This window comes from Mobula hypostoma, chromosome 4 (assembly GCF_963921235.1).
Source record: "Mobula hypostoma chromosome 4, sMobHyp1.1, whole genome shotgun sequence".
Lineage (NCBI taxonomy): Eukaryota > Metazoa > Chordata > Chondrichthyes > Myliobatiformes > Myliobatidae > Mobula > Mobula hypostoma.
In genome coordinates, this window is record NC_086100.1 from 161,724,926 (window position 1) to 161,745,990 (window position 21,065).

At 41.7% G+C, this 21,065-nt stretch overlaps 1 protein-coding gene across 4 annotated transcripts in view; it reads left to right on the top strand.

The window, feature by feature from the left end:
• ccser1 (coiled-coil serine-rich protein 1) overlaps positions 1–20,525 on the top strand; it is a 1,394,127-nt gene extending 1,373,602 nt beyond the window's left edge. For 2 of the 4 annotated variants that reach the window (XM_063046848.1, XM_063046849.1), the window contains one exon: positions 17,494–17,624. Coding sequence is in view for 2 of the 4 variants with exons in the window: in XM_063046845.1 (XP_062902915.1) it covers positions 17,494–17,994 (501 nt within the window). In the remaining 2 variants the exon portion in view is untranslated. Of the gene's footprint in view, positions 1–17,493 lie in introns of all 4 variants that reach the window. The other 2 variants (XM_063046845.1, XM_063046846.1) reach the window with 2 other exon arrangements.
• The last annotated feature ends 540 nt before the right edge of the window (positions 20,526–21,065 follow it).

The following is a 21,065-nucleotide window of genomic DNA, read 5'->3' on the forward strand; positions in this document are numbered from 1 at the left end:
CAAATTCAATCCACTGTATCTATCTTGATTATTATTGTTCTTTGATAATACTCTTATAAATTCATTTAGGGGTAATCAATTAACTGCCATTTGTTAGATGCATGGGACTATTAGAGGTGCTGTACAAATAAAAGTTGTTTTTGTTAAAATTTGAAGTTCCTTTTGGGTTCTACTGTCATTCTTGCAACAGGAGTGAGATGTTGAAGCTCATTCAGGAAGCACATGAGGCATGGATAAGATAGCAGGGAGTTCCATACTAGAAGCATAAAGCAATATACTTAGAGAGATGCTAAGGAATTTAAATAGATTGGATTAAAATAGATTTATTAGTCCTATGTACATCAAAAATACATTGAAATGTTTCGTTTAGCTGTTAAGAACCAACACAATATGAGGATGTGCTGGGGTAGCCTGCAAGTGTAACTTCATTTCCAGTACCAACATTGCATGGCCACAATGTTCAGTAGAACAACAGCAAGACAGACCTAACATCAGAGCAAACCCTTTTCTACTCCCCACACCCACATAAGGGATCGTAAGACCATAAGACACAGGGGCAGATTTAGGCCATTCAGCCCATTGGGTCTGCTCTGCCACTCCATCATGGCTGATCCCAGATTCCACGCAACCCCATACACCTGCCTTCTTGCCATATCCTTTGATGCCCTGACAGAGCAGGAAATGATCAATTTCCACCTTAAATAGACCTGCAGACCTGGCTTTCATCACAGTTTGTGGCAGAGTATTCCACAGTTTCACTATTCTCTGGCTAAAAAAAAATCCTCCTTAACTCTGTTTAAAAAGGTTGCCCTCAATTTTCAAGCTGTTCCCTCTAGTTCTGGGTCCCCCAACACAGGAAACATCCTCTCCATGTACACACTATCTAGTCCTTTCAACATTCAGTAGGTTTCAATGAGATCCCACGCATTCTTCTAAACTGCAGTGAGTACAGGCCCAAAACTGTCCTTCAGTATGTTAATCCCTTCATTCCCGGAATCATTCTCATGAACCTCCTCTGGACTCTATCCAATGATAAAACATCTTTCCTGAGACATGGGGCCCAAAACTGTTGACAATACTCCAAGTATGGCCTCACCAGTGTCTTATAAAACCTCAGCATTTTCTCCTTCCTTCTGTAAAATTTTCCCCTTGAAATAAATGCCAACATGGCATTTGCCGCCTTTACCACGGAATCAACCTGTAAATTAACATTATGGGAGTCTTGGACAAGGACTCCTCAGTCCCTCTGCATCTCTGATTTTTGAACCTTCTCCCTATTCAAATAATAGTCTGCGCTATTGTTCCTTTTACCAAAATGCATTATCATACGTTTCCCAACTCTGTTCGATCTGCCACTTTTTTTGCCCATTCTTCCAACTTGTCTAAGTTTTGCTGCAAATGTGTTGTTTCCTCACCCCTCCACCTATCTTAGTATAATCTGCAAACTTTGCCGCAAAGCCATCGGTTACATTATCCAAAACATTGACTAACAATGTGAAAAGTAGCAGTCTCAATACTGACCCCTGAGGAACACCACTAGTTACTGGCAGCCAACCAGAAAATGCCACCTGTATTCCCATTCACTGCCTCCTGCCTGTCAGCCAATCCTCTATCCATGCCATTCCTTGTGATGCCATAGGATTTTATCACCAGCCCTGTCCTTGGGACCAGCTGACCACAGTCCTTAATCTCGAGAAACACAGGTCTTCAGCACATGCCAAATCTACCTCCATCCTTGGGGATTACTGGAATCCAATAATGAATGAATTTGGGCCTCTGGACCTGCCCCATACAGGCATCTGACCCCAGGACATGCCAACCTTGGGGGTCTCTGACCCTCACCCTTGGGGCCTACTGACCTGCAGAAAAAGAATCTCAGGGTTGTATGTGATGACATGTATGTACTTCAATAATAAATCTTCCTTTGAATTTTGACCATGGGGATCACCTATCAATGTCCTCAGTATCTGCTGTCCTGTCCTCAGGGATCACAGGACTTCAGCCACAAAGCACACTGACCGAACCCTGATCTCTGACTTTTCATTTAGTAAAGTCATATTCACAGAAAAATTTGGAGAAAGCTGATATCTTTCACACGTACCATTGATTCAAAGGACTTTGCGGTGAATTTTACATTTGTTTTCTCTCAGTTGAAGCATCAGCCTAATTTAGAATTAGTTCAGATAGAACTTCTGTTCTTTGAACACACAGAGATAGAAATTTTTCTAAGTTCAAACAGGCATATTCGCTAAGTCCAATAACCCTAATAGAATCAATGTAAGTCTGCACCAACTAGGCATACAACCAGTATGCAAAAGACAACAAACTGTGCAAATACAAAAATAAATAAGTAATAATAATAATAATAAACAATCAATAAATATTGAGAATACAGTATGTGATGACTCCTTGAAAGTGACATCATGGGTTGTGGGAATATTTCAGTGATGTGGCAAGTAAAGTTGTCCCCTCTGGTTCAACAGCCTGATGGTTCAGGGATAATATCTGTTCCTAAACCTGGCGGTGTGAATCCTGAGGCTGCTGTACCACCTTCCTGATGGCAGCAGTGAAAGGAGAGCATGACCTGGAGGTACCTGATGTTGGATGCTGCTTTCCTGTGACAACGCTCCATGTAGATGTGTTGAATGCTGGGAAATATCCAATACTTTTTTTTATAGGATTTTCCATTCGAGGATATTGGTGTTTTCATACCAGGCTGTGATGCAATCAGTCAATATATTCTCCATCACATGTCTATGTAAGTTTGTCAAAGTTTTAGATATCATGCTGAATTTTTGCAAACTTTTGTGAAAGTAGAGGTGCTGTGTGCTTTCTTCATGTGCTGGGCCCAGACAGTTCCTCTGATATGTTAGCACCAAGGAATTTGAAGTTGCTAACCCTCTCTACCTCTGATCTCCTGCTGAGGCGAAGCTCATGGACATCTGGTTTCCTCCTCCTGAAATCAATAATTGGCTCCTTGGTCTAACTGACATTGAGTAAGGGGATGTTGTTGTGGCACCATGCAGCTAGGTTTTCAATTATCCTCCTATAACCTGAGTCATTACCACCTTTCATTTAGACAACAGTGGTGTTGTCAGCAGAGTTAAATATAGCATTGGAGCTGTACTTAGCCACAAAGTCAAAAGTGTAAATTGAGTAGAGTGGGGGCTAAGCACACAGCCTTGTGTTGCACCTGTGCTGATGGAGATGGTGGAGAGATCTCGTTACCAATCCGAACTGACTGGGGTCAGCAAGTGAGGAAATGAAGGATCCAATTGCACAAGAAAGTGTTGAGGTCGAGGTATTGAAGCTTATTGAATAGTTTTGAGCGGACCATGCTGAATTGTAGTTGATAAGGGGCATTCTGATGTATGCCGCCTTGATGTCCAGATGTTCCAGGATTGATTGAAGAACCAATGAGATGGCATTGGCTGTGGGCCGGTAGGCAAACTGAATGCCTTTTTACTGGGTGTAGAGCCATTTTACAGTAGCGAGCGTGCACCCTATATATACTACATTCAGTAAAGTCAAGATGACAACCTCCATTATCACCATGTACACTTAATTGTCATGTGCGGCTTAATTGTACTTGAATTCATGCTCAATGCTTAAGTGTGACTCAGTGCAAATGCTTCTCTACCAGTGGATTCTGAACCTCTGTTTAACTTGGGCACATAATCTTGGCTGATGCCTGAGTGTCCGGCTGGTGGATTGCTACGCTGTTGTGGCAAATCGCATCTGAACGTTTGGGTGGAAGTGAAGGATCTCACTTAGGAAGATCAAACTTGAAGGCAGGGTATAGGGTTAAAATCAGGATTCATGGCTGTTTGGAGGAATGGGGGATTTTCGAATTGAAGTCCTTAGGTCCTCAAAGTTGATGCACATGTTAATAGGGTGGTTAAGGAAGGTCTATGATGTGTTGTCCACTTTTTACAAGGGTTACAAAGAATTGTGAGATGATGTTGCAGCTCTATAAGCTCTGGTCAGACTACAATTGGAGTATTCTATTTTGTTCTGATAGCCTCACTTTTGGAAGGACATAGAAGCTTCAGAGTGGGTTTAAAGGAGGTTTAGGTAATAGGTAACATGTCTTCTAAGGAAAGGTTGAGTGAGATAGGGCTTTTTTCTTTGGAGTGAAGGAGGGTAAGAGGCGATTTGATAGAGTTGTTCATGATTATGAGAGGCACAGAGTGGACAGCCAGCACCTTTTCCCAATATAACAATGACCAATACCAGAAGGCATCTCTTTAAGGTGAGTGGAGCAAACACTAGGGGAGATGTCAGAGGTAGTTTTTTTTTTAAAGCATTCAGAGTGGTAGCTGCCTGGAACCCACTGTTAGGCATGGTGATAGATACAAATACAATAGGGACTTTTAAGAGACTCTGAGTTTGGCATCTGAAAGGAAAGAAAATGGAGGGTTATTAGCTGTACAGAAGGGAAGGGTTACATTGATTGTAGAATAGGTTTATATAGCTCAGCATAAAATTATGGGCCAAAGGGCTCATACTGTGTGCTACTGTTCTATTTTCTATTCTGAAGTTGAACAGCTTTTCCAGGTTCTTTGGCCATTTTTTATCCTACATTTAAAAGTCAATATGGTGGGTTCTCCACCAACCCCATCAAATATACAACCAAATGAAAAGAGCTCACCATATAATGTTATGGATAGATAAAGTCAGTTGTCCTGAAAACTCCTTTGGGATGCATCAGATTTCATACCTCTTCTATAGTGTTATTTAGATCTGTAATCCATTCACTTGTTCAACTGTGCAGAAGAAATGAGAACTTTGCTGGTAATTTAGTCTTATGTTTAAAAATTTGCACAGGTAATTCTTTTATTATTTTCACATGCTCCAAAATACAATGAAACACTTTGTGTGCGACCTAGACAGATCATTTCACACATCTTTATATTGAGGAAGTACAATAACTAAATGCTGAATATAATGTTACACTTACCAGAGAAAGTAGTGAAGGTAGAGAAAAGGTATTCTGGTTCAATCATAGAGAACAGTCAGCAGAACCTAACAAGTCAGGCAGCTTCCATGGATCTGTTGAGACAAAGGGTGAGTTGGCATTTTGGACAAGATATGGTGAATGTAGAGAGGAGAGTCACCCTCTTGTGTATCTAGTTTAGTAGTGTTCTGTTGTGCTTCCTCTTTATAAACTCTCTTAAACTAAGAATAAAATAGATTCTTACCTCTTCCAATATGATCTTGGGTGTGAAATATGTGTGAAATAATGTGAGACTGGATGGGTAAAAGGAAGGACCTTCCTCTGTGATACTTCATTGTGTGTTTATGTAAATGAAATTCACAACCATCTATGATGAAGTTTTATTGCTTGAAACCGAAATAGAAATTGTACACAAATTTGCAATCTTACTAAAGTAAACAGTTCATTAAAATGGGATGTAATATGCTAGATTGTGTGGAAATCAGGACAGAACTGTGGTAATAATTTTTCAGCTTTTTCATGCAGTCAGCAATTAACTGCTCCAAATGATGAAGCCTTGTTAATTCAGTAGTGGAATGTTCAGAGTAGCTCAGCAAAGAGATTTAAAACCTTCCAACTCAGTAAAAGCAGGAAGGTAGCGAAAGGCAAGGGCAGACCAAGTGATTTCTAAATTGTTAGAAGGTATTGGAGGAGGCTGAGAAAGTTTGGGAGGAACCTCAGCTTTGTAAAAAGAATAGGAGATCTAGGCATCACATTGAAGAAAGAGGCTGATACCGTGTTCATGATTGTTGCAGGGAAACAAGCATCATTAATTTGGAAATGAAAATAAACAGAAAACAAAGCTCTGAGTTACATCAGACAATATATTATTGAATGGTGAGGCAGGCTTGAGAGACTTGGTGGCATACTCCTGCTGTCTCATTTTAATTGTAGATGATGAAAGATCTGATATAAAAACATAAAATGCAGGAAGCACTTTGCAGGTCATTAGAATTTGTGGAAATGGAAACAAAATTAAGGTTTCAGATCTGAGTCATAAGACCATAAGACATAAGAATTGAATTAGGCCATTTAGCAAGGAGTTATGAGGACTTGTTTCAGCAAGGAGCCCGGCCATCCGGGAATAAGTGTTGGCTTCAGGGCCCGACCCAATCGACAGTCCGGGCCCACGGCAGCTGGAAGTGGCAGCGGAGCCTCCCCCGTTACTCGGCCCGACCCGGAGCGCACAACGACGCGATTCCCGCGGGACGCGTAGACCAACATCAAAGTGCTGACAACAACACACTGCATTGATGGAAACCTGGAAAGATACACTATTTATCGAGGAAACGTGGGAAAAGAGCTGGGCTGCTGGTCAGATTGAAGCTGAGGGGCTTCAGGGTCCCTGTGCTCACCATCCTATTAGCTAATGTGCAAGCCATAGAGAACATGGTGGTTGATCCTAAAGGGAGACTCACCTACTGTAGGGAGATGCAGAACTACTGTGTATTCTGATTCACTGAGACCTGGCTCTCCCCTGCCACCCCTGACTGTGCCATCTGACCGGAGGGTTTTTCGATCCATCGGATGGACCGCATGGCGTCTTCGGGCAAGAGGAGGGGAGGTGGTGTCTGCCTACTGATCAACACTGGGTGGTGCTCGGACACAGTGGCTCTGACAAGCTCCTGCATCCTGGACCTGGAACACCTGTCAGTGAAGTGCCATCCCTACTATCTGCCACGGGAATTCACTTCGGTCATACTGACAGCGGTCTACATTCCCCCCCAGGCGGACGTGGAGTGTGCTCTGAACATACTGTATGCCAGCATTATTGAACTTGAGACCAGGTATCCGGAAGCTTTGCTCATTACAGCCGGGGACTTTAACCAGGCCAACCTCAGAAAGACCCTGCCAAAATTATACCAACATGTCTCCTGCCCCACTAGAGGCCCGAATATACTTGACCACTGCTACACAGCAGTCAAGGATGCCTACTGTTCCGTCCCACGACCTCACTTTGGAAAATTGGACCATCAGGCCGTACTCCTCCTCCTGGCTTACAAACAGAAACTGAAACGGAAGGTCACGGTGTCAAAAGTAGTGTCGTGTTGGACGGAGGAAACGGATGAGGTCCTCCGTGACTGCTTTGAATCGCTGGACTGGTTAGTATTCAAGGACTCGGCAGTTAACCTCGATGAGTATGCCTCAGCTGTCATGGACTTTATTCGGAAATGCACAGAGGACTGTGTGTCTCGCAAGACGATCCGGGTATTCCCTAACCGGAAACCTTGAATGAATTATGAGGTCAAGTCCCTTTTAAAGGCTAGAGCTGCGGCTTTTAGGTCCGGGGATACCAGTCGCTACACGGAATCCAGGTGTGAACTCCGGAAAGCCATTAAGGGTGCCAAGAGGCAATATCGAGCCAAGTTGGAAGCCCAGGCTAACCAAAGGGATGCCAGTAGACTATGGCAGGGTCTAAATGAGATCACTGGGCACAAAGAAAAGGCTGGGAATATCAAAAACTGTGGCGCTTCTCTTCCTGACAAACTTAACGTATTCTACGCAAGATTTGAACGGAACAGGAGCGTCCCGCTCCCTCCGGATAAACCGGACCTGGTGGCATCGAGATTCATCGTCACCGAGGAGGACGTTAGAAGGGCCTTCCTGAACATAAATCCATGGAAGGCGACGAGCCCAGATGGTGTCCCGGGACGGGTTCTCCGAGCCTGTGCAAGCGAGCTAGCTGGAGTGTTTGCTGACATCTTCAACTGCTCCTTGTTTCAGTGTAAGATCCCCTCGTGTTTTAAGAAGGCAACGATAATCCCAGTGCCGAAGAAGAGCAAGGTGGCATGCCTGAATGACTATCGACCTGTGGCTCTGACATCAATTGCTGTGAAGTGCTTCGAGAGATTGGTTATGCACACATCAACCACAGCCTACCGGTCAACCTCGACGCTTTGCAATTTGCCTACCGGAGCAATAGGTCAATGGCAGATGCCATCGCTCTGGCCCTACATTCCTCCTTAGAACACCTGGGGAATAAAGACGCATACGTAAGGCTCCTTTTCGTTGACTACAGTTCTGCCTTTAATACCATCATTCCAAATAAACTGATTCCTAAGCGCCGGAACCTGGGCCTTAGCACTCAGATCAGCAGCTGGATCTTCAACTTCCTCACAGACAGGACCTAGGCTGTAAAAATAGGGGACAAGCTCTCCTCTACAATCACTCTGAGCACCGGTGCCCCACAAGGCTGTGTACTCAGCCCCCTGCTGTACTCACTGTACACCCATGACTATGTAGCCAAGTTTCCATCAAACTCAATATATAAGTTTGCTGATGACATAACAATTGTAGGCCGTAGCTTGGGTAATGATGAGTTTGAGTACAGAGAGGAGATTAAGAACCTGGTGGCATGGTGCAAAGACAATAACCTATCCCTCAATGTCAGCAAGATGAAGGAATTGGTTGTTGACTTCAGAAGGAGTAGCGGACCGCACGACCCAATTTACATCGATGGTGCGCAAGTGGAACAGGTCCAAAGCTTTAAGTTCCTCTGGGTCAATATCACAAATGACCTGACTTGGTCCAACCAAGCAGAGTTCACTGCCAAGAAGGCCCACCAGCGCCTTTACTTCCTGAGAAAACTAAAGGAATTTGGCCTGTCCCCTAAAACCCCCACTAATTTTTATAGATGCACTGTAGAAAGTATTCTTCTAGGGTGCATCACAACCTGGTATGGAAGTTGTCCTGTCCAAGACAGGAAGAAACTGCAGAAGATTGTGAACACGGCACAGCACATCACAGAAACCAATCTTCCATCTGTGGACTCACTTTACACCGCACGCTGTCGGAGAAGTGCTGCCAGGATAATTAAGGACACGGCCCACCCAGCCAACAGACTGTTTGTCCCTCTTCCCTCTGGGAGAAGGTTCAGGAGCTTGAAGACTCACATGGCCAGATTTGGGAACAGCTTCTTTCCAACTATGATAAGACTGCTGAATGGATCCTGACCCGGATCTGGGCCGTACCCTCCAAATATCCGGACCTGCCTCTCGGTTTTTTTGCACTACCTTACGTCCCATTTTTCTGTTTTCTATTTATGATTTATAATTTAAATTTTTAATGTTTATTAATTTTAACTATTTTTAATATTTTATATTTGTAATCCGGGGAGTGTGAAGCACAGATTCAAATATCGCTGTGATGATTGTATGTTCTAGTACTAATTGGTGACAATAAAGTATAAAGTATATGTAAAGTATATAGCCCATCGACTGCTATGCCATTCAATCATGGCTGAACCTTTTTCCCCCTCCTCAACCTCACTCCCTGGCCTTCTCCCCATAACCTTTGATGCCATGGTCAATCAATCTCCGTCTTAAATTCACCCAACGAACTGGCCTCCACAGCTGCCTGTGTTAACAAATTCCACAAATTCACCACCTTCTGGTTAAAGAAATTTCTCCCCCCCCGCCCCGTTTTAAATGGATGCCCCTCTATCCTGAAGCTGTGCCCTCTTGTCCGAGACACCTCCACCATGGGAAACATCCTTTCCACTTCTAGTCTGTCTCAGCCTTTCAACATTCAAAAAGTTTCAATGCAATTCCCCCTCATCCTTCTAAATTCCAGCGAGTACAGGCCCAGTGCCCCAGAGCAGAATCATCCTTGTGAACTTCTTCTGAACCCTATCCAATGCCAGCACATCTTTTCATAGATATGGAGCCCAAAACTATTCACAATATTCAAGGTGAAGACTCACCAGTGCCTTATAAAGCCTCAGAATCACATGCCTGCTTTTATATTCTTGGTTTCTTGAAATGAATGCCAACATTGCATTTGCCTTTCTCACCACCTACTCAACCTGCGAGTTAACTTTTCAGATGTTCTGCACACGGAGCCCCAAGTCCCTTTGCATCTCAGATTTTTGGATTTTCTCCCTGTTTAGAAAATAGTCTGCATATTTATCTCGACTACCAATATACATGACCATGCATTTTCCAATACAGGTTTCCCCCGCTATCCGAAAGTAGAGCATTCCTATGAAACCATTCGTAAGCCGAAATGGCGTAAAGCGAAGAAGCAATTACCATTAATTTATATAGGAAAAATTTTTGAGCGTTCCCAGACCCAAAAACATAACCTACCAAATCATACCAAATAGCATATAAAACCTAAAATAACACTAGCATATGGTAAAAGCAGGATTTATATGATAAATACACAGTCTATATGAAGTAGAAATAATGTATGTACAGTGTAGTTTCACTTATTGGAATCAGGAAAATTTAGCCAAAACCGATTTGTAGAAAAAAAATCGGCACATACATGCATGCACACACACCTGCCCACACAAGGTTTCACAGTTACAGTAGTCTTTCTCAGGGTAAACACAAGTTTAAAGCGAGCGTCTTTTTTCATAAAAGTGAAAATCCTCTTTCGGTTAGTGATAACGGGTACTAATATAGTCTTTCGTAAAAGCGAAATGGCGTAAAGCGAACGTTCCTAAAGCGGGGGACACCTGTATAGTATTTCATTTGCCACTTTCTTACCCATTCTTCTAATCTGTCTAAGACTTTCTGCAGCCTACCTGTATCCTCAACACTACCTCCACTAATGTTGTTATCATTTACAAACTTGGCAACAAAGCCGTCTATTCCATCATCTAAATCATTGGTATACAGCATAAAAAGAAGTGGTCCCAAAACTGATCTCTGCAGAACACCACTAGTCCCGGACAGCCAATCAGAAAAGGATTCTTTTATTTCCACTCACTGCCTCCTTCCAATCATGCTAGTATCTTTCCTGTAATACTATGGGCTCTTAACTTGATAAGCAGCCTCAGGTGTGGTACCTTGTCAAAGGCCTTTTGGAAGTCGAAGTGTACAACATCCATTGTATCCCCTTTATCTATCCTACTTGTAATCTCCTCAAAGAATTCAAATAGGTTTGTAAGGCAGGATTTTCCCTGAAGGAAACCATGCTGACTTTGTCCGATCTTGTCCTGTGTCACCAAGTACTCCATAACCTCATCCTTAACAATTGATTCCAACACCTTTCCAACCACTGAGGTCAGGCTAACTGCTCTGTACTTTCCTTTCTGCTGCATTCCTCCTTTCTCAGAGTGGAGTGACATATGCAATTTTCCAATCCTCTGGCACCATGCCAAAGCCAATGATTTTTGAAAGATCACTTCTAATTACTCCACAATCTCTACTGCTACCTCTTTCAGAACCGAAAGTGGTAGTTCATCTGGTCCGGCTGACTTAAGTACTCTTAGTCTTTCAGATATTTGAGCTCTTTCTCCCTTGTTATTGTAACTGCAACCACTTCTCTTCCCTCACACCCTTCAATATCTGCATACTGCTCATGTCTTTCTTAGTGAAGCCTGATATAGTTCATCTGCATCTCCTTGTCACCCATTATTATTTTTCCAGCCTCATTTTCTAGCAGGCATATATCTACTCTCATTTCTCTTTTATGTTTTACATACTTGAAAAAGCTTTTACTGTCCACTTTGATATTGTTTGCTGGCTTGCTTTCATATTTCATCTTTCCCTCATAAGGATTCTTGCTTTCATATTTCATCTTTCCCTCATAAGGATTCTTTTAGTTGCACTCTGTAGGTTTTTAAAACTTCCCTATCTTCTACCTTATCACTAATTTTTGCTTTGTTGTATGTCCTCTCTTTTGCTTTTATATTAACTTTGTCTTCCCTTCTCAGCCATGGTTATACTATTATGTCATTTGAGTATTTCTTCATTTTTGGAATACATCTTTCCTGTACCTTGCTCAATTTTCCCAGAAGCTCATGCCATTGATGCTTTGCCAACATCTCCTTCCAATTTACTTTGGCCAACTCCTCTCTCATACCACTGTAATTTCCTTTTTCTCCACTGAAATAACGCTACATCAGATTTTACTTTCTCCCTATCAAATTTCAAGTTGAACTCTATCATATTGTGATCACTGCCTCCTAAGAGTTTTTTTTTTACCTTAAGCTCCCTAATCGCCTCCGTTTCATTATATAATACCCAATCCAGTATATCTGACCCCTAGTAGGCTCAACGACAAACTACTCTTAAAAAAAAACCATCTCATAGGCATTCAACAAACTCACTCCCGAGAGATCCATTACCAACCTGTTTTTCCCAATCAACCTGTGTGTTAAAATCTCCCATGACATAAACCTCCTATAAATCTATCATAACATTGCCCTTTTGACATGCCTGGTCTATCTCCTGTTGTAAAGTGTGGTCCACATCCCAGCTACTATTTGGAGGCCTGAATATAACTGCCAGCAGAGTCCTTTTACCCTTGCAGTTTCTTAACTCAACCCACAAGGATTCAATATCTTCTGATCCTGTGTCACATTTTTCTACTGATTTGATACCATTCTTTACCAACAGAGCCACACCACCCCCTCTGCCAACCTTCCTATCCCTCCGATAAAACGTGTAACTTTGGACATTCAGCTCCCAACTACAACCATCCTTCAGCCATGATTCAGTGATGGCCACAACATCACACCTGACAATCTGTCCCATCCACCTTATTTCTTATACTCTTATACTATTGAGATATAACACTTTGTGTATTGTATTTACTACTCTTTTTGATTCTGCATCCCGAATACACTGATGTTCACTAGGCTGGCTGCAGTTTTATCCTATCATCTGCCTGCATTTCCTGACAGTCTGACTGTACGCTATCTTGCCTTTAAACCATCTGTCCTATCCTGAGTCCCTTCACTCTGGTTCCCACCCCTCTGCCAAATTAGTTGAAATTCCTCCCAGCAGCTCTGACAAACCTGCCCACGAGAATATTGGTCCCCCTTAGGTTCAGGTGCAACCTGTCACTTGTATACATGTCATACCTCCCCCAGCAGAGATCCCAAGGATCCAGGAACCTGAAGCCCTGCCACTTGCACCAGCTTCTCAACCACACATTTTTCTGCCAGATCATCCTATTTCTACCCTCACTGGTGTGTGGCACAAGCAGCAATCCTGAAATTACTACCCTTGAGGTCGTGCTTCTCAGCTCTCTGCCTAGCGCTCTAAGTTCTCTCTTCAGGACCTCTTTGCTTTTCCTCCTATGTCATTGGTACCAATATGTGCCAAGACATCTGGCTGCTCTCCCTCCCTCTGCAAAATTCTGTGGGTGCAATCCAAGATGTCCCTGAGCCTGGCACCTCTGTGGCAACATACCATCTGGGTGTCCAGTTCACGTCCACAGAATCTCCTGTCTGTTCATCTGACTATTGCATTCCCTATCACTACTGCTCTCCTCATTTCCCTCTTTCCCTTCTGCACCACAGAGCTATGTTCGGTATGAGTAACTGGTCTCCATGCCATTCCCCTGGGAGGTCATCCGCCACAACAGTATCCAAATGTTGTATATGTATTATTGAGGGCAATAACCACAGGGGTCATTCTCAGCTGCCTATTCACATTTCCATTTCTCCTGACAGTCACCCAGCTACTCGCCTCCTGCATGTTAGAGGTGACTACTTCCTTGTAAGTCTGATCAATCATCTCTTCACTCTCCTGTACAAGCCAAAGGTCAGCCAGCTGCTGCTGCAGATCTCTAACACGGTCTTCAAAGAGCTGCAGCAGGACACACTTCACACAGATGTAGTTCCCTGGGAGACTCTGGGTCTCCCAGGACTCCGACATCTGGTATGAAGAACACACAATGGCCATTTACTACACTGGGTACAGTAAGAAGTTCAAAAAGGAACCTTAACAGGAACTTAGCCAATGCCTCCTTTGGGCCAAAGCCTTCTTTGAGCCAATGCCTAATACTCCTACTCTCACCACTGGCCAAGTCCCAACAATGGATATCCTGCTTCTCCCTTCTGTACTTTTATTTAATTCGCTGTGCTCTGCTCCCACCACTGATTGGGCCACAGGAGTAAACCTGGAAGCCTACAAAGCTTTCTTTTTAAACAAGCATTGCTGACCTGCGAGTAACCTCATTGCTGTGCTCTACTTCTGCCACTGATTGGGCCACCAGAATGTCCCCATGCGCCTGCGATGCTCTCCTTTTAAACCTGTGAGAAACGCTGACCTGTGAGAAACCTCGTCGCTAAGCTCTGCTTCCGCTGCTGACTGGGCTGCTGGATTATATTTTAGTCAGACTCATAAAGCGATGCAGCTCAGGTACAGGCCCTTTGACCCAATGAGTCTATGCTGACCACAGTGCCCACACAGCTTGGCCAATATCCCACTAAGACCCCGATCTGCCATGTATCCATACAAGTCCTTCTTAAATGATGTTATTTTGGCTTGGATGAATTGGACCAAGGGGCCTGTTTCCATGCTGTCAGAATCTATGACTCTATGACCCTTTTATAGGCATCCATTAGTCTCGTGAGACCATGGATTTGCGCCTTGGAAGGTTTCCAGGGCGCAGGCCTGGGCAGGGTTGTATGGAAGACCAGCAGTTGCCCATGCTGCAAGTCTCCCCTCTCCACGCCACCGATGTTGTCCAAGGGAAGGGCATTAGGACCCGTACAGCTTGGCACCAGTGTCGTCGCAGAGCAATGTGTGGTTAAGTGCCTTGCTCAAGGATACAACATGCTGCCTCAGCCTAGGTTCGAACTAGTGACCTTCAGATCACTAGGCAAACGCCTTAACCACTTGGCCACACGCCAACACATGATACTTAACATGATACTTACTCTGTATGAGATGAAATCTGATGATCATGTCAGGTTCATCATTAACAAATTGACCAGAATTTGGAAATGTAACATAGATAAGCATAATGATTTTCAGGAATTAAAATATGCCATGCATTGCCAGCACAGATGACTTAATATTTTCCAATAACTGGTAGACTATGACATTAATGCCAATTTATACTGTAGGCAGATGAAAAGACTACACTAATTGCAGATGCATAAAAACTTATTTAAATGATCATAAGATATCTTCATTACGTTGAAAATTATGCATGTTTAATTAAAGGATGTAAGGAATCAGCAATGATCTTGAACTTTCACTGTTTGAATAAAACACTAATTTATGATGCTGTTAACAATATTTAAGGTCAATATTAGCTTAATGAGTCATACAGTAAGGTCATTAGTGCTTTAATATTTTGTGTCTTGTCATTTACATTGTTCTGAGGAACCATAATTTTTGAAAAGTTAGGCTCATTCTTCTCCAATTTGGCTGAAAGGGGGATATTTTACAGCATGATTCTTGCAGAATTTGTAAGATTGCTTGGGGGAGAAAGTACAAAGTTTCTGCTTTTTGTACTTTTAATCTCAGACGCGTTTTAGATCTCTGAATGCCAAAGAGGTACTGTAGGTTTGGATTTGAACAGGAACGGAATTGCATAGTTGCCCTTACCTATTGAAGTAAATTAACTCTATTTTCAATCAATAGGGACATTTCTTAATAAGTTCACGAAAGCTGAGTTGAATTGCATCCACGCATGGCTTTGAGACAAGCCCAGTTGAAACAGCAGTGGTATTTATTGTGCTGATTGTCTGTATAAAGATGAAGAAAAGAAAGATAAAGCCATCAGTATAACCTGGAGAAGGAGCGCTCAGTGTCCACTGTTGAGCTTGAGGCTTTCCATGTGACTGGAGTGCACCTCGGATCATTCAAGACAATACATTCATTTATGCTTCATTTTTGACTCTTTTGCGCAGTTACATTAAAGATTCAATAAGTATTTGAGGTTATATACAAAGAAATTAGAAAATCAAACTTGCTGACCCAAATTGAAGTGCAAGTCTATGTATTAACTGGAGAAGTATCATATTTTTGCCAGGCTAATTGATGTGTAAACTTCAATCTCTCAGTTGTGCAATCAGTCTGCTACAATTATTCACACTGATGCTTTTTGTCAGTAACTTCCTGAATTAAAAAATAACATATATAACTCAAAACAGCTAAATGATCGGGCAAGCTAGTTGAAGAGAATTATTGGGTTTGACTGAGGTAAATAAATATAATGATCTTGACAGATCACTGATAATATCTGCGTTTCTCCTGGTGTTAATGCATTAACTGTGACTAACAGATCTACAATATGCTTGTACTACACAGCTCATTGAAAAATTTTATTTCTTTTGTTGGTGAACTGACCCATTTATTTTGAGGGATGGCTACGCAGCAGATGAAGAAAGCCCCAGGGTCAACTTAAGATGAGGACAAAGCAGCACTCAGCTGTCAGCATGGATACTGGGCTCTATCCACTGTATTAGATCTTGAAGATGTAAGGTTCTGGCACAGCTGCAAGGGCACTGTGGATAATGCATCAAGTGACACAGGTCTGAAATGTCAAGAAGTTGTTGTAAAGCTATTAGAATTGTGCCTTCCCTCAGACTTTTAATACAGTGGTACAAACTTGTCTAACATCCAGATAGAGACGAGAACCAAGGATGTTGAATTTTTGAATTTAAATAAAGGTAATGCTGGAAATACTCCACAGGTCAGTCAGACTATGTAGAAAGAGTTAATGTTTTGCATCTATGACCTTTCACCAGAATTGGATCAATGAAGATTCATAGCTGAAATATTGACACTGTTTCTCTCTCTGCCTGATCTGTTGAGTAATTTCAGCCTTTTTGATTTTAATCTTGTAATGACCTAATTTTTTCCATTATATTTTAAGATAATTGAACCAAATCATCGATCGACTTGGTACTGAAATTACTGTAAATAAATATCCCTTGGAAAAATGGAATAGAGAAATTCATCTTCAGTTGCTTAGGATAAAAAACATAAACAATTGCCAGGACTTAAGGGAATGAGTAATAGAGAGAGGATGAGCAGGTGGGGGGTTTGTTGACTGGAGCATAGAAGAATAATGGGCGATCTTATGGAGGTGCATAAAATTATGAGAGAGACAGATAGAATGAAAGTGTTCAGTCTTTCTTCTGAAACTTGGGGAATCAAGAGCTAGAGGTCAAAGGTTTAGGGTAAGAGGGGAACAATTTGCTGAGAACTTGAGGTGCAACTTTTTAACCAAGAGAGTGGTATGTATATGGATGAACTGGCAGAGGGAGTCGCCAAGGCAGGTATATTAACAAAAGGCACTTGGATAGGAAAGGTTTAGAGGGATGTGAATCAAACATAGTCAAATGGGAATAGCTTGGATGTGAATTCTTGGTAGGCATAGATCAGTTGGGCTGAATGGCCTGTTTCCATACTGTATGACTCTATAACAGGTTATTTGTCTGTCTTTTTTTATGTATAGTCTTTCATAATTTCTATAATTTTTTTTATTTTCCTGTAAATGCCTGCAGGAAAATGAACCTCAAGATAGTATACGGTGATATATACTTACTTGGACAATAAATTCAGTTTGACCTTGATATATTGTTTTCCTCTTCAAAAAAGAGATGCAAGCTTCAATAACAGTAAATTTTGAAAATACTATATATTGTAGTGTATGATGTCTGCTGGGGGTGACTGAAGGTACCCCACTGAGAACACATTTTTACCCCTATATGTTTACGTATTTGTATATGAACTCTGCACAATGTGCCAGCTGCCAGTTTCTAGCAATGATTTCTTTTCTTTGTATTCTTGCCCTAGGTTTCACATCTAAATCGAACTGTGAACCTAACTTTCAACACAAGGGACAGAAGATCAGTACCTATACACACAGAGGACCCATGTAAATACTCATCACCTGGGCAGGCAGCTGCCTGTGAGATTAAGTCTTGTCAAGTTTCAAGCACCTTAACTGGACAGAATCAGAAATTGCAGGAAGCTGGACGAGCGTTCAAGTCACTCAATGGCGGGGTGGAAAATCCTTCAGTAGAACAGTCACAAAATATTCAGAGCAACGGATCATGCAGGAGTCCCTTGCAGAGTAAAGTCAAGGCTGTAGTCAATGCAGAAGAAGTCTCAGAATTGACAAAAAGTCGGAAGGAAAAGCTACCCCTTCCCAGGCAGCAGTCTGTATTTGTCGGACGCCTTGGACAGCCTCCTCGTGGGCCTCTCTCCTTGCACATGTACAGTAGAAAGAATGTTTTTCTTCAGCACAGTCTATACACCTCTGACCTGCAGGCTCTGGGTCAGAAAGATGGCTAAAAACAACTGCTGGCCAGAGAACGAAGTACAAGTCTCATAGCTGCTTCTGTAGAACTTCACCCAGGTACCAAGGGAGAATGCACTTGGGAAACTCATGAAGCCTTTCCACGCTGCTGCCTCCCACATTTTCCAAGATTTCACAGATTTTTTTCATTACTATTTCTACCCAAAAAGATAAAAAGCCATTTTCCATGGGAACCTTAAACTAACTGAGATGAGGTTATGAGTGGTATATTTCATTTGCGAGAAAGGGAAAGAGAGCTGAAACAGTTGCATTGATTTTTTTAAGGATACAGTACAGGGATGATGGCACAAAAGGTCTCTTTCTATGCTGTATGGTTCTCTGTGATTGTGCTGGCCAGTGGAATCTCATTCCATGTGTGCTAACACTATACTATTAGGCAGTCCCTGGCTGTATCATTTACAAGAAATAGAAATGAATGTTTTAATAGCTAAAATGCATTTGTATGTGGAAACTTCTTACTTATAGAAAAAAGAAAGCATGTTAAAAATTAACCTTGCATTTTCTGGATGTGGATTTCACAAGATGGCATGCTTTGGTGATGAGAAATGTCAACTTATTTTGTTACTAAATCTTTTGATTCAACAAGGCAAGAAGGTATGTCTTTCGTGGATTATGAATGAAAGGATTGTTGTCACTGTCAATGTGTCAGCTTTGTATGGCGCAGGACATTGAAAGGAGAAGTATTTCCTCCAGTTAAAGCCATTTCCCTGAAGTTTCATGTTCCATTTTCAACCCGGTGACTTTTATTGGGGACAAGATTAAAAAAAGAAAGCTATTTATGTTTCATACCGTGAAAATGAGGCTGAAAATGTGTAGGAGTTTTCTTTAATTGAATGACACAGTGCTGAAAATAACAGTTGAAAAGATATGAATTGCTCATTTTTTTTCTAAAACAAGCATTGAAATGGCTCAAAAATTGAATTACCGAAAAGTGATTTTGTTTTTATGTTTGTTAAGACAGCCGTGCTTTATGTGCCTTTACTTGTCTTTCCTATTTTATGTCCACTAGAACTAAGGAAAATTCTTACAGTATGTCCATCATTATCAATCGATATACATTGAGTTTGAACTGAATGAGGAAGCTGTCTCTGGAATAGATAGCTGGAATTGCGTAAATGTACTGTGTTCCAGCATTCTCCAATCCCCCACCTACATTAATCTGAAAAGAAGTTATATGGGAAAATGAATTATGGTTAAGTTCAAGGTCAAATCAGCATTGATCTTATTTAGTAGCAAAACAGGCTCAAGGCATTATGTTGTCTATTCTTCATTCCATCCCTTACATTCTTACATCTCATCCTACAATTAACTGTGCTCTGATCTCTCTTCCTCGTCTCATTCTACAAGTCTTAGAGCAATACAGCATGAAAATTCCCTTCAATCCATACCAATCAAGATGTCAATCTGAGCTAGTCCCATTTTTCCCCATTTGGCCAATAGTTCTCCATAACTTTCTTATCCATGTCCCTGCCCAAGTGTATTTTAAACATTGTAATTATACTGGCCTCTACAACTTCCTCTGGCTGCTCATTACTATACTCTGTGTGAAAAACCCTGCCCTTCAGATCCTTGTAAAATTTCTTCTCTCTCATCTTAAAACTAGTTTCAGACTCCCCTATCTTGGGATAAAGAAATCGATGATAATTTCTTCTTTGATTTTCCACAGAAATATATTGAATTTATTATGCTTGTAAGTAGATTCTTTTCTGTTTTTGCTTCCTTAACAAACCTAGTCTAACACTCTCTGGTAGTTCAGTGACAACCAATTCCAGGAAGCTTACACATTACTATCCATTGCTTTCTACCACAAACAGGTGTTAAGGCAAGTCTAGGGAACGCTTCCTTCCACCATGGTCCCGAAATGAATATTCTCTGCTCAGAGAGATGTTCTCTGATCCACAGTTCTCACATTTGTTTTGAATTTGATGACTCCCATTCACCTCCAATTAACACAAATGGCTTACTTTTTGTATACCTGTCTCATTTCATAACTGTAAACACTTTCATCCCATTATCTCAGACCGTGGGTTGAATAACCCCATACATTTTTTACCATCCGGTAACTTCTCAGTCAATCTCTGCAGTACCCCCTGAGGTTTTATATCTTTCTAAACTATAGAGCATAAGCAAACTGAGATCTAGTCCTGATGAGGGCTCTCATCAAAGGACTTTAATCCCTAAAGTCTTGATGTAGGGTCTCTGCCTAAAGTGATGAATCCTTATTCCTTTCCATAGATGCTGCTTGACCCGCTGAGTTCCTCCAGCATTTTGTGTGTGTGTTTTACTCTGGATTTCCAGCATCTGAAGAATGCCTTGTGTCTAAAATCTTTTTCTGATATTTTGTGTGACCTGACATTACAACATGTCTTTTATATTTTATATCTTTTATAATAAAATGAAACATTTACTGATTTTCTTTACAGTCTTATCAACAAAAAGTGTTACCTTTTTGACCACCACTCCAAATATTATTTAAAAACACAAACGACAGGAATTCTGCAGATGCTGGAAATTCAAGCAACACACATAAAAGTTGCTGGTGAACGCAACAGGCCAGGCAGCATCTCTAGGAAGAGGTGCAGTCAACGTTTCAGGCGTTGAGGTGCAGTCAACGTTTCAGGCGTTTAAGTCCTGACGAAGGGTCTCAGCCTGAAACGTCGACTGCACCTCTTCCTAGAGATGCTGCCTGGCCTGCTGCGTTCACCAGCAACTTTTATGTATGTTACTCCAAATATTATTTCTGTTTCACAACACAGTCTGCTTCTATTCAGAGTTTAATTGCTCTTAATCTTAATTCAAACCATCATCTTAGGCCTGCTGGCCCTGTTGTTAGCACATATTCCCACAATAAAATTACCCCTTAGCTTATTAAGGAACCAACACTATACTTTTGTATTAATGGCAAATTTAACATTGTTACCCCGGGTGGTTTGGAAATTATTGATTGCTCTGTGAACCTAACTAAACATAGAACGCAGCAGCTCTGGGAAACTGCCTTAAATCTCTGTTTTCATCCTTCTTAACTTAGTTTATATCCATTTTAATT